General features: G+C 47.7%; 2 protein-coding genes across 12 annotated transcripts in view; one reads left to right on the top strand and one right to left on the bottom strand.

The window, feature by feature from the left end:
* Positions 1–12,263, bottom strand: part of Rap1gap2 (RAP1 GTPase activating protein 2) — a 230,443-nt gene that overhangs the window by 155,238 nt on the left and 62,942 nt on the right. The window lies entirely within an intron of this gene.
* LOC128121405 (60S ribosomal protein L31-like) lies at positions 9,725–10,292 on the top strand. Its single transcript, XM_052756097.1, has one exon. The coding sequence runs from the start codon at positions 9,725–9,727 to the stop codon at positions 10,064–10,066; it is 342 nt and encodes a 113-aa protein (XP_052612057.1). The 3' UTR covers positions 10,067–10,292.

Below are 12,263 nucleotides of genomic sequence, written 5' to 3'. Positions count from 1 at the left end.
TCTTATCAGAAGAAATGAGAAGTCACTGGTATATAACCCAGGGTTGAGGGGTAAACCAGATAACACTTGTGGGAAGGCCGCATACAGGGCATTCACTGACTCCTGACCTTCCACGACAGGGAAGTGAGAGGCTTGGACCTTGTGCTGGTTAGTGTGTGTGTGTGTGTGTGTGTGTGTGTGTGTGTGTGTGTGTGTGTGTGTGTTTGTCAACTGACACAAACTACAGTCACCTGGAAAGAGGGAACCTCAACTGAGACAATGTCTCTGTCAGGCTGGCCTGTAGACAAGTCTATGGGGCATCTCCTTGATTAATGGTTAATGTGGGAGGACCCAGCCCACTGCGTTTGGTGTCACTGTTGGGCAGATAGTCCTGGGTTATATGAGAAAGCAGGCTGAGCAAACCATGAGGAGCAGGCCAGTGAGCGACACCCCTCCACGGTTCTGCTTCCGTTCCTGCCCTGAGCTCCTGCTCTGGTTTCCAGCCATGATGACCTGCAAAACATAATAAACTCTTTTCTCTCCAGTTTGCTTTTTTTAAAATAATTTATTTAGCTGGGCAGTGGTGGCGCACGCCTTTAATCCCAGCACTCGGGAGGCAGAGCCAGGTGGATCTCTGTGAGTTCCAGGCCAGCCTGGACTACCAAGTGAGATCCAGGAAAGGCGCAAAGCTACACAGAGAAACCCTGTCTTGAAAAACCAAAAAAAAAAAAAAATTTATTTAACTTTATGTGCATGAAGGTATCAGATCTCCTGGAACTGGAGTTACAGACAGCTGTGAGCTGCCATGTGGGTACTAGGAGTTGAACCCGGGTCCTCTGGAAGAACAGCCAGTGCTCTTAACTGCTGAACCATCTCTCCAGCCCCTGGTTCGCTTTTTATTAAGATTTATTTTTTGTATGTGTTTGAGTATTTTGCCTTTATGCATGTATATGTACCATGTGCATGCCCGGTGCCTTGCAGAAGTCAAAAGAGGTCTTCAGATGCCTCTGGAACTGGAATTATTGATGGCTGTGAGCCACCATGAAGGGTCTGAGAACCAAACCTGGGTCCTCTGCAAGAGCAGCAAGAGCTGTGAACCACTGAATCATCTCTCCAGGCATCACAAACACACACACACACACACACACACACACACACACACACACACACACACAGAGTCATTTTTGGTCATTGTGTTTATCACAACAACAGAGACACAAACTAATACAGGCCTAAAGAGGCTGCTGCAGAGGACACTGGCCAACCTCCACACCATTCTAGAAGCTGCTAGATGTGAAACTGTCTAGAAGATGCTGTGTGATCAAGACATGGAGACAGGGGAGGAGAAAGTTATAGTCTCAGAAAGTCATCACACTGGTCCCTGGAGTGGTGACAATCTTCTGGGTTTAAGGCTAATAGAAAAATTAAGTGCACTAAAAGAGTAAATATAATGAAAATTAAACCATGTTATTATATCCTGGCTAACTAAACAGCATTGCCTGCCCAAGGCCTGCCTGAGTCTCAGACAGCTCTCTATCGGAAAGAAAGATAAAGGAACCAGAGATATGACTCAGTCAGTAAAGTGTGCATGCAGCATGCAATCATGAGGCCCAGAGTCTGATCCCCAGCCCCTACAGAGTGGTGAGCACACATAATTCCAGTGCTGGGGAAGCAGAGACAAGATCCCTGGAACTTGCTAGTCAGACAGCTTAATCTAATCAACAATCTCCAGATCCCAGTGAGAGACCTTGTCTCAAAAGACAAACAGAAAAAAACACTGTAAGGGCCTGATGGTACAAAAGCAAGTGGATCTCTGTGATTTCAAAGCCAGCCTGGTCTCCAGAGCAAGTCCCGGGCCAGCCAGAGCTGTATCGTGAGACCCTCTCTAAAATTAGAAACATCAGATGGACAGTGCTTGAGAAAGAAAGATACCTCTGGCCTCCACACATATATGTCCATGCACGTATGATACACATGAACATGAGGGGGATAGAGAGAGATTAAAACAGGTTTTATGGCACAGGCCTAAATCCCAAATACTCACAAGGCTGAGGCAGTGTAATCATAAGTTCAAGACATGCTTGGGTTACAAAGTGAGTTCAAAGCCAACTTGGGCAATTTAGTAAGAACCAGTCTCAAAATTTAATGTTAAAAAATTAAATCAGCCGGGCGGTGGTGGCGCACGCCTTTAATCCCAGCACTCGGGAGGCAGAGCCAGGCGGATCTCTGTGAGTTCGAGGCCAGCCTGGTCTACAAAGTGAGTTCCAGGAAAGGCGCAAAACTACACAGAGAAACCCTGTCTCGAAAAACCAAAAAAAAAAAAAAAAAAATTAAATCAAAAAGAAGGGGGAAGGAGGGGGGAAATTAGCCAGCATTGTTTGGGCAGGTGTTAAAGATAGATCAGTGCATCACCGGCCCCGCTCCTCAAGGTCAAAACAGGACTAAATAACTTTTCCTGGCCATCAGTGTCAGACAGTGCTGCTTCCTGGTGTCACCTCTCCAATCTGCACATTGTGGCATCAGCTCAGCTGGCTCCCTTTTTCTCTTTCTCACCCAGAGCTCAGAAAACAGTTCCTGTGGGACAGTGTGCTGCCCCATCCCATAGTCACTCATGCAGAGATGGCCTGACACATCCTCAGGGGTCCCCAGGCAGGCACAGGTCTCCATCCCAACTGCCCAGGCACAACTCCAAGAGCAGGTCCTGCCTAGTCTGAAGCCAGAGAGTCACTGTGTAGCCACCCCCACCTGCTGCGGCTGAGTAAACTAAAACCAACAAGGTCATTCTCCTGTGCAGGACTGCACAGAGCTGCAAAGCGGAGCCGAACCCCAAACTTAAATACTAATCGACAATGCTGACACCCGCAAAATCCAAGTGAAAGGGGATGGGGACACACAAAAACACACACATGCACATGACACATACACACACAAGTTTAAAAAAAAAAAAAAATCCAGCAAGAAGGCTTGTACCTATAACCCCAGCACTCAGGAGGCTGAGGCAGCAGAATCACATGTTCCAGGACAGACTGGATTATACAGTGAATTCCAGGTAGTCTGTGCTATGTGGCAACACCTTGTCCCATAAAACCGAAAAACAAAGAAAGAAAGGAGGAGACAAGGAACTGACTAATGTAGTCACATGGTTACAATGTCTGTCAACGTTGGGAGCTGATCTGCCTGCTCAGGCCCATGGAGAGGGGGGGCGGGGCACCCAGACATCACCATCATTCTCTGTGGTTGAGGCGGGGCTATCCCTCTCAGCCTGCCCATCCTGAGCTTTGTGGTGGGAACACAGTCAAGCCTGACCAATTTATACCTTCTGTTTTCCAAGCCCATAAACCTGGCTGTCAAAAATAGAGCAAACGCCTCCCCTAATCGTCATTAGCATCACAGGAAGAAACTTAACAAAAGCTCCTGAGGTTTCCAGAGTGGCAGGCTGGAGCTGCAGAGAGGCAACAACTGCCTCATAATACGAGAGGCAAGAGAAGCCTGTGAAGAAAGCAGAATCAAGAGGCAGAGAAAGGGCAATACAGGTCAGTGGGTAGAGCACCAGCCTAGCATGCTTGAAACCCTGGCTTTGATCCCAAGCATCTCATACAGGAGGTATGGGAGCTCACATCTGTAATCCCAGCACTAAAGAGGTGGAGGCAGGAGCATCAAAAGTTCCAGGTCATCTTTAGCTGCATATCATGTTTGATATCAGCCTGGGATACATGAGACCATTGCTCAAATAAATAAGTTCTGATGATTTTATGGCCCCAAATGGGTTTGAGGCAGTCCCAAAGCTGGGTTTCTTCAATTTATCTGTTTCAAGGGTAGAGCATCGTCTTGGATTTCATTTTTCCTTTGGAATGTTTTTCCTAAGCCTGTGTGAGTTAGACTCATCAGGCCTCTGCCCAAGGGGCAGCACAACAAAAAAAATCAAATAAAGAGGTGTGGGGAAAGACCATACCCTTGCTCAGTGCAGTGAGCATGCTCCCAAGGGGGACTGTAGGTAAATATGCCCAGGAAGAGGCCCCAGAACAGCTTCCCCAAGCACAGGCAGATGCACCAGAGCACCCACGAGCAAAAGGTCGAAGGACAGATCACAGAGCATTCTCAGTGCAATCAGAGGGAGGGCAGCCAGGGCACAACTCTGTCTCCATGAAGAAGACAACGGTAGAAACCCAGGCTGGCTTAGTGGTGTGCACCTGTAATCCTAGCACTGAGGAGGCTGAAAAGGAGGCTCTGAGTTCAAGGCTGGCCTGGGTTACACAGCAAAGTCTTGCCTCAAAACCAAACAAGCTGGACAGTGGTGGTGCACGCCTTTGACCCCAGTGCTCAGGAGGCAGAGGCAGGCAGATCTCTGTGAGTTCGAGGCCAGCCTAGTCTACAAAGTGAGTTCTAGTTTAGCTGGGGCTACACAGAGAAACCCTATCTCAGAAAAAGCAGTTGGGATAGAGAGATGGCTCCGTTGATAAAGTACTTGTTGCACAAACATGACCGTCTGAGTTTGTTTGATTTTATGGGGTTTTTTGTTTGTTTGTTTGTTTGTTTGTTTGTTTGTTTGTTTTGATTGGTTGGTTGGTTTTGCTGGTTTGTTTTTGTTTTTGTTTTGATACAGGGTCTCACTACATAGCTCTGGCTTGCCTGGAATTCTTTATATAAACCAGATTGGCCTTGAACTCAGAGATCCAGCTGTCTCTGCCTCCCAAGTGCTGGGACTAATGTACACCAGCACACCTAGCCGGAATTTGGAGCCCTAGCACCCATATGAAAAGCTGGGTACACAGCATGTAATCCCGGTGTGGGGGAGGCAGAAATGACTGGAACTAGTTTGAAGCTTGCTGGCCAGAAAGTCTAGCCGAAGCTGCGAAGTCCAGATTCAATGAGAGGCCCTGTCTCAAAAAATAAGGTGGAAGCCAGGGATGGTGGCACATGCCTTTAATCCCAATACTCGGAAGGCAGAGGCAGGAGGATCTCTCTGAGTTCACAGCCAGCCTGGTCTACATAGCTAGTTCCAGGACAGCCAGAGCTACATAGAGAAACCTAGACTCAAAAAAAAGGGGGGGGGGGCGGGGAGAAAAGAATGTGAAGAGCTGTTGAAGAAGGCATCTATCTACCTCTTACCTCTGGCACACACACATGGGTACTTGCATACACACAAAAACACACACATGCACATGACACATACACACACAAGTTTTTTTTTTTTTTAAAAATCCAGCAAGAAGGCTTATACCTATAACCCCAGCACTCAGGAGGCTGAGGCAGCAGAATCACATGTTCCAGGACAGACTACAGTTTGTCTCATAAAACCAATAAATAAATAAATAAATATGTGTTTTCCTTGCTTGTACTTACCCTTAAATCTGCACGTGCATGTATGTTTCTGCAAAGGGTCAGGCATGTACACAGCAGCAGAGATGCGGTCTACAGCCCAGCAGATAGGTGTGCAGAGAACACTGGGCCAGGAGGTGGCAAAACCACTTTCTGGCCCAGAGCTGTCCCTTTCCTAGTCTGAGTTCTTAGGTGTAAAATGCAGAGTAGCCCTTCTCCAGACACACACAGATGAGTCTGGAGGGTGGGGGAAGGGGGACACAGAACCAAAGATAAAAAACCTACACAAAATGGCCTTTCCTTGCCAGGCGGCGGTGGTGCATGCCTTTAATCCCAGCACTTGGGAGTCAGAGCCAGGCAGATCTCTGTGAGTTCGAGGCCAGCCTGGTCTACAGAGCGAGATCCAGGACAGGCTCCAAAACTACACAGAGAAACCCTGCCTTGAAAAACAAAACAACAACAACAACAACAAAAAAAAAGGCCTTTCCTATCTTAAGGTCCTTTCTCAGGACCTCCAAAGGACTGTGCGCATCTGGACAGTCACAAGCAGAAGAAACTCAAAGGGCCCAAAGACAACCAGAAAAATATGTACCAAACTCTGAACAGTGGCTCCTCTGGGGAAGAGAGGCCACATCTGACAGTGAAGACATAGGATACTTTGCTTATAATGTCTTGATTCTTTTCAAGGAAAATGGGGGGTCTAGATATGCTGCACATCCTCATCTGAACTCATGGCTCCAAGCCATCATCATCAGCCTCCCAAAGACCACTTCTTGTCTCCCTTTCCCTGTATGCAAGGTCATATCCGATGTAGTATGGTTTGCATTTTGCATGACAGCTTAGGAGGATGCATTTTTCCACAACTTCCATAATGTCAAGTTAAATTTCTTAAAAGCATTCTCAAGTCCCAGGGGAGGTATGACTCCACGGTAAAGAACTCATTTAACATACATGAGGCCCTGAGTTCAATCCCCAGCAATGCAAGAAATAATCAGTCTTGAAAAGTAAATCCGCATAGTAAAAATACTACACAATGGTTTCAAAAGCAGGCTGGAGGCGGGGGAGAGGGCATTTGCAGCTGTGAGTGGACAGACGTGAGAATATTCTCAAGCCACATTCCTGATCAAGATGCAAAGCTGTGCTGTGTGGACCACTTCCTTGTATGTAAGAAAGTGAGCTAAAAAAAAATTTTATTCATATTTTATACCAATATGTGCTGGGAAGAGCGTCATAAATGAGCTCAAGAAGGGAGAGATGGGGTTGGGTTGACTAGAATAAAAGTGAGTGTTCCCACCACATCTATCTTTATATCACTTTGGGTTTGAACCATATAAATACATCTACTGTTCAAAGTAAAGTTATAAATAAATAAACAGCCCAGTCAGCATGATGACAATGTTCTCAATGGCATTGTGGGTATATTTAGCAGTAATCTTAGAGACATAAATCCAAATTCTTTAGGCTAGTTCTTTCAGGCCTGGCACGTGTCCTTGTGGAAATAAATTTGTGTCAAAAGCAGTGGTTGCAGAGGTGTTTCTGGGGATGAGAAACACAAAGGAACCTAAGTGTTACTTTTAAGTTAATGCTACTTTGTTAATGTTAGAGGGTCAGTTCATTTACCCATGGCTGGAGACAGGCTGAGTGGCTTTAGATGAGTTTGAGACTGCTCCCCGCCAGTTCCTCACATACAGTCAAACCTGATCTCAAGACCAGGGCAATGTGGGGCAAGCTGCCATCCTTCAGATGAACAGGATGAGTGATGCCCAGGTGAAACCCACCAACATGCAGGGTTTCCAGCCCCTAACCATGATGAAGGGTGCAGAGCCCTCTGAATTCCTGCTCAGTTCAGAGCAAAGCCCATGTGCTAGCTGGTTTGTGTGACACAAGCTAGAGTCATCAGTGAAAAGAGCCTCAGTTGAGGAAATGCCTCCATGAGATCCAGCTGTAAGGCATTTCCTCAGTTAGTGATCAGTGGGGGAGGGCCCAGCCCATGGTAGATGGTGCCCTCCCTGGACTGGTGGTCCTGGGTTCTATAAGAAAGCAGGTTGGGCCGGGCGGTGGTGGCGCACGCCTTTAATCCCAGCACTCGGGAGGCAGAGCCAGGCGGATCTCTGTGAGTTCGAGGCCAGCCTGGGCTACCAAGTGAGTTTCAGGAGAGGCGCAAAGCTACACAGAGAAACCCTGTCTCGAAAAACCAAAAAAAAAAAAGAAAGCAGGTTGGTCAAGCCATGTGGAGCAAGCCAGTAAGCAGCACCCCTCCACGGCCTCTGCATCAGCTCCTGCCTCCAGGCTCCTGTCCTGCTTGAGTTCCTGTCCTGACTTCTTTCAGTGATGTGTTCACAGCACTGTGGACGTGTGAGCCAACTAAACCCTTCCCTCCCCAAGTTGCTTTTTGAGCCATGGTGTTTCGTTGCAGCAATAGAAACCCAAACTAAGAAAGCCCAGGAACCCGAATTCTCACAAGTGTCCACAGAGTCCCCTTTGGCACTCACTGGCCTAGTCAGCACAGACTTACAAATGGTTCTCCGGTGATGCAGGGCAGGTCTGTGACCAGGGCTGTTTGGCTCACTTTACCCTTCTTGTGAGGGCATAGCCTGACTCACATGGCTAGTGGTTTTTGTGCATAGCACTGGTATGGGAAGGCAAGTTCTGCTGGGATCAACTGTCTTGGGTCTGTTTTCTAGACAGACCAACAAACTCCATTAGACTATGACAGTCACATGTTTCTGAAGTCTAACTCTTCCATGCCATGACATAGAATAAACCATACATTAGGTTGGGGAGATGGCAAGCTTACATGAAAGCCAGGCACAGCAACATATTCTGAAATGCCAGCACTGGGGGTTAGGGACAGGCAGATCCTGGGAGGTCTCTAACCAGCCAGTACAGCTTAATTAGCAAGCTCCCAGCCAATGAGAGACCCTGTCTCAACCAATAAGGCCAGTGAGAGACCCTGTCTCAACCAATAAGGCCAGTGAGAGACCCTGTCTCAACTAACAAGGCCAATGAGAGACCCTGTCTCAACCAACAAGGCCAATGAGAGACTCTGTCTCAACCAACAAGGCCACTGAGAGACCCTGTCTCAACCAACAAGGCCAATGAGAGACTCTGTCTCAACCAACAAGGCCAATGAGAGACCCTGTCTCAATAAACAAGGCCAATGAGAGACCCTGTCTCAACCAACAAGGCCAATGAGAGACCCTGTCTCAACAAACAAGATAGAGAATGATAGAGGAAATACCTGACATCAACCTCTGGCTCCAAACACACCAGCATGGGTGAGCATGCCTGCATGTGCCTACATACACCACAAATGCACACACACATATACACATTAATAATAATAAATTAACTCATTAAATGATAATGTATTGCTATTATACTGCTGTAATAGAGTAAACTAATACTTCATAAATATATTATCAATTGATAAATATTTCAATAGTAACATATAATTTTATCACCTCTTATCATGTATATCTAAAACACTTTGAACGACCCATGTGGAAATTACCATTATCATCATCCCCATTTTACAAATGAAGAAGGCAAGAAAAAGTTTAACCCATGTGCCCAGGGTCTGTGGCAAGAAAAGGAGCTGGTGTAGTGGGTAGCTGTTCCAGCTTTGACCTGGAAGTACTACCCCCATTGAGGCTTTGGGTAACTGTTATGCCTACGAGGTGGGGCTGAGACAGGAGCCCTTAAGACCTGAGATCCGGATGTACCGCCTCTCTTGGTTTCTGAATCCTGGACACTGGAAGTAGACCGAGCAGAGTTCTCCAGAGAACACCGCTGGACTGCACTCCACCTCTCCCTGTAACCTCTCCCTTTGCTTGTAAGTTACCCCACAAAATAAGCCTCCCTTTTAACTACATGGAGTTGCCTTAATACTTCCACCAATAAGCTGGACTTGCCACTCAGAAGAAGGCGCACCAGACTTGGTGGTACAGACCTATAATCCCATCCAGTCAGAAGGCTGAAGCAAGAGAGTCACAAAGCCCTGCCTGAGCAACTCATGGAGGTACTGTCTCAAAATAAAAAGGCACGTCGAGAATGAAGATTCAGCTCCGTGGTAAAGTTCTTGTCTAACATGCACAAGACTCTGGCTTCAGTCCTCAGTCGAGAGACAGGGGTGGGGCAAGAGCTGGAGAGATGGCTCAGTTGGTAAAACCCTTGCTGCAAAAGCATGAGGCCCTGCGTTCAATCCCCAGCATCCACACAGAAAGCCAGACATGGTGGTGCACATCTGGAATCCAGTTGGGAGAGGCAGAAACAAGTGAATCCCAGGAGCTCACAAGCTAGCCACCCAGCATAATTGACAAGTTCCAGGTTCCAATGAGAGACCCTGTCTTTAAAAAAAATCAAGGTGGGCTTTCCAACTTGGGCCCGGCGGAAGCCTCCAAGCCTCCCTGTCACCTGCACTTAGATGGCACCCACAAAGAAGGGGGGTGAGAAAAAGGGCCGTTCTGCCACCAACCAGGTGGTGACCAGAGAGTACACCATCAACATTCACAAGTGCATTCATAGAGTGGGATTCAAGAAGTGTGCCCCTAGGGTACTCAAAGAAATCTGGAAATTTGCCAGGAAGGAGATGGGGAGTCCAGATGTGCGTATTGATATCAGGCTCAATAAAGCCGTCTGGGCCAAAGGAATAAGGAATGTTCCATACCATATCTGTGTACATTTGTCCAGAAAATCTAATGAGGATGGGGACTCACCAAACGAGCTCTACACATTGGTAACTTATGTACCTGTTACCACATTCTAAAATCTATAGACAGTCAATGTGGAGGAGAACTAACCTGCTGAGTGTCAAATAAAGTTGGAGAACGGCCAAAAACAAACAAACAAAAATATCAAGGTGGGGCCAGGCATGGTGTAAACATGCCTTTAATCCCAGCTTTCAGGAGGCAGACGCAGGTGGCTCCCTGTGAGTTCAAAGCCAGCCTGGTCTACAGAGTAAGTTCCAGGACAGCCAGGGCTACACAGAGGAAAAAAAAACCCTGTCTCGAAGGAAAAAAAAAAATCAAGGTGTGACCTGAAGAGATGGCTCAGCAGTTAAGAGCACTGGCTGCTCTTCCTGAATATCCAGGTTTGGCTCCCAGCAACCACATGGCTCCCAACAGTCTGTAACTCCAGTTCCAGGGGATCCAATGCCCTCTTCTGGCTCTATGGGCACTGTATGAATGTGGTGCACAGACACACATGCAGGCAAAACACCCACATACATACAACTAAGAAATAAATTTTTTTTTAAGTTGAGGTACTCAGCTCTTCAGTATCAACACCCAAGGTTGACCTCTGGACTCCACCTAACATGCACAAGCACGCATGCTCTCTCTCTCTCTCTCTCTCTCTCTCTCTCACACACACACACACACACACACACACACACACACCCCTCCCACACACACACAAAAGAAACTCTTACTTATAGTCAAGAATAATGGATAGTGAGTGTACTTGGATATCAATTAGGAGGGTGGATCTCATGTTAAGCATCCTTACCACAATAAAATAAAATTCAGACACTTCCCAGCTGAGGACAGGGTTACATCCCAGCAAACACAGTGAAAGCTGAAAATATTGTACATTGAAATGTGCTGAGCCTGCCTAACCCTGCTCAGCAACACATTGTAGAATGCCCAGAGTTAGTCCTTGAGGTCATGGGGCTGTGGCTGGCAGCATTTGCCCAGCATTGTAAAGAGAATCCCAGGGCACATGTCACTAGCCCATCATCACTAGTCCACTGGTTTTAACCAAACCACAGTAAATTGGGCTCTTAACCACCATGGTGCAATCCACAGACCAAAGCCAAGGCCTCCTCAACCTGCAGCCTGGCTGGCACCAGGATCTCATCAGCTTAGTCTCCACTGCAAGTTCATGGGTGGTAGAGTATGCGCTTAGCATGTGTGAGGTCCTGGGTTCAATGCCCCCAAAGAAGGGGGACAGGGACCAAAGAGTGTAGGGCAGAGAAGCCGTCTCCTGGCTGTGCCTGTTTGCTGTGTGGATCTCCCTTTTCAGCACAGACTCTAGTCGCCCCAGTCAAAGACAAGAACTTGCTGGAGTGCCGGAGGAGAGCGGTGAATGACAGTGGGGGGAGGGGCAGTCCTCAGATGGGGAGGGGGGGAGATGAGCCTCAGGCTTTAACAGAGAACAGAAGCCGCTGGGAAGAGGACCAGGCACTGGGGTAAGAACAGTCCCTGTCATCTGAGCGGCGCAGGAAAGCAAGTAATTATCTTTGAGATGGAAGCCAGCTGCACCAGGGAGCAATGGAGAGAGAGAGAGAGGGAAGACAGAGGGCGGGGAGCAGGGTGAAGACACAGAGAAGAAAAGACAGATACTCCAGTGGAGAGGGTGTGGGGAAGGCAGGCAAGGAATGTCGCAAACAAGATCTGTGGTGTACTCATCTGCCCTAGCCAGAACTTTCACACTGATCACTTCTCAAAGACAGGGTAAAACCTCTGACAGCTCAGGTTCCTGGTCACCAATGGGACTAGCTCTAGACATCCCCACTAGCCACCAAGTGAGCAGGCAGTCCCGAGACAACACTGCCACCTTCTGGCAGGAAGGGGGACTGTCCAGTCTGACCACCACCAGAGTGGTCTTCTACCTCACCTTCACATCTGTCAAGCTGTTCCCACCCCCAGGGCCTTTGTACCTGGGGTTCCCAGTGCCCTGGATGCTCCTACCCTCAGATAGTCTTACACACAGTCCTTCTTTGACTCTGGTCCCCTCAAATGTCACTTTTGTGAAGAGGTTGCTGCCGACCACTCATCTAACATAACCCCAGGGTTGGCATGGCAATATGCACTTATAATCCCAGCATTTGGAAGGAGGATTGGACTTCAGGATCATCCTTGAATACATAGCAAGCCTGAGACTTGGCAAGGCAACATGAGACCCTGTCTACACACACACACACACACACACACACACACACACACACACACACACACACAAAT

The sequence above is a fragment of the Peromyscus californicus genome, unplaced genomic scaffold (assembly GCF_007827085.1).
Source record: "Peromyscus californicus insignis strain IS unplaced genomic scaffold, ASM782708v3 Scaffold_3__1_contigs__length_106647218, whole genome shotgun sequence".
NCBI classification, from domain to species: domain Eukaryota; kingdom Metazoa; phylum Chordata; class Mammalia; order Rodentia; family Cricetidae; genus Peromyscus; species Peromyscus californicus.
Note: the sequence above shows the minus strand (reverse complement) of the source record. Positions and strands in the feature narration are given on the sequence as shown.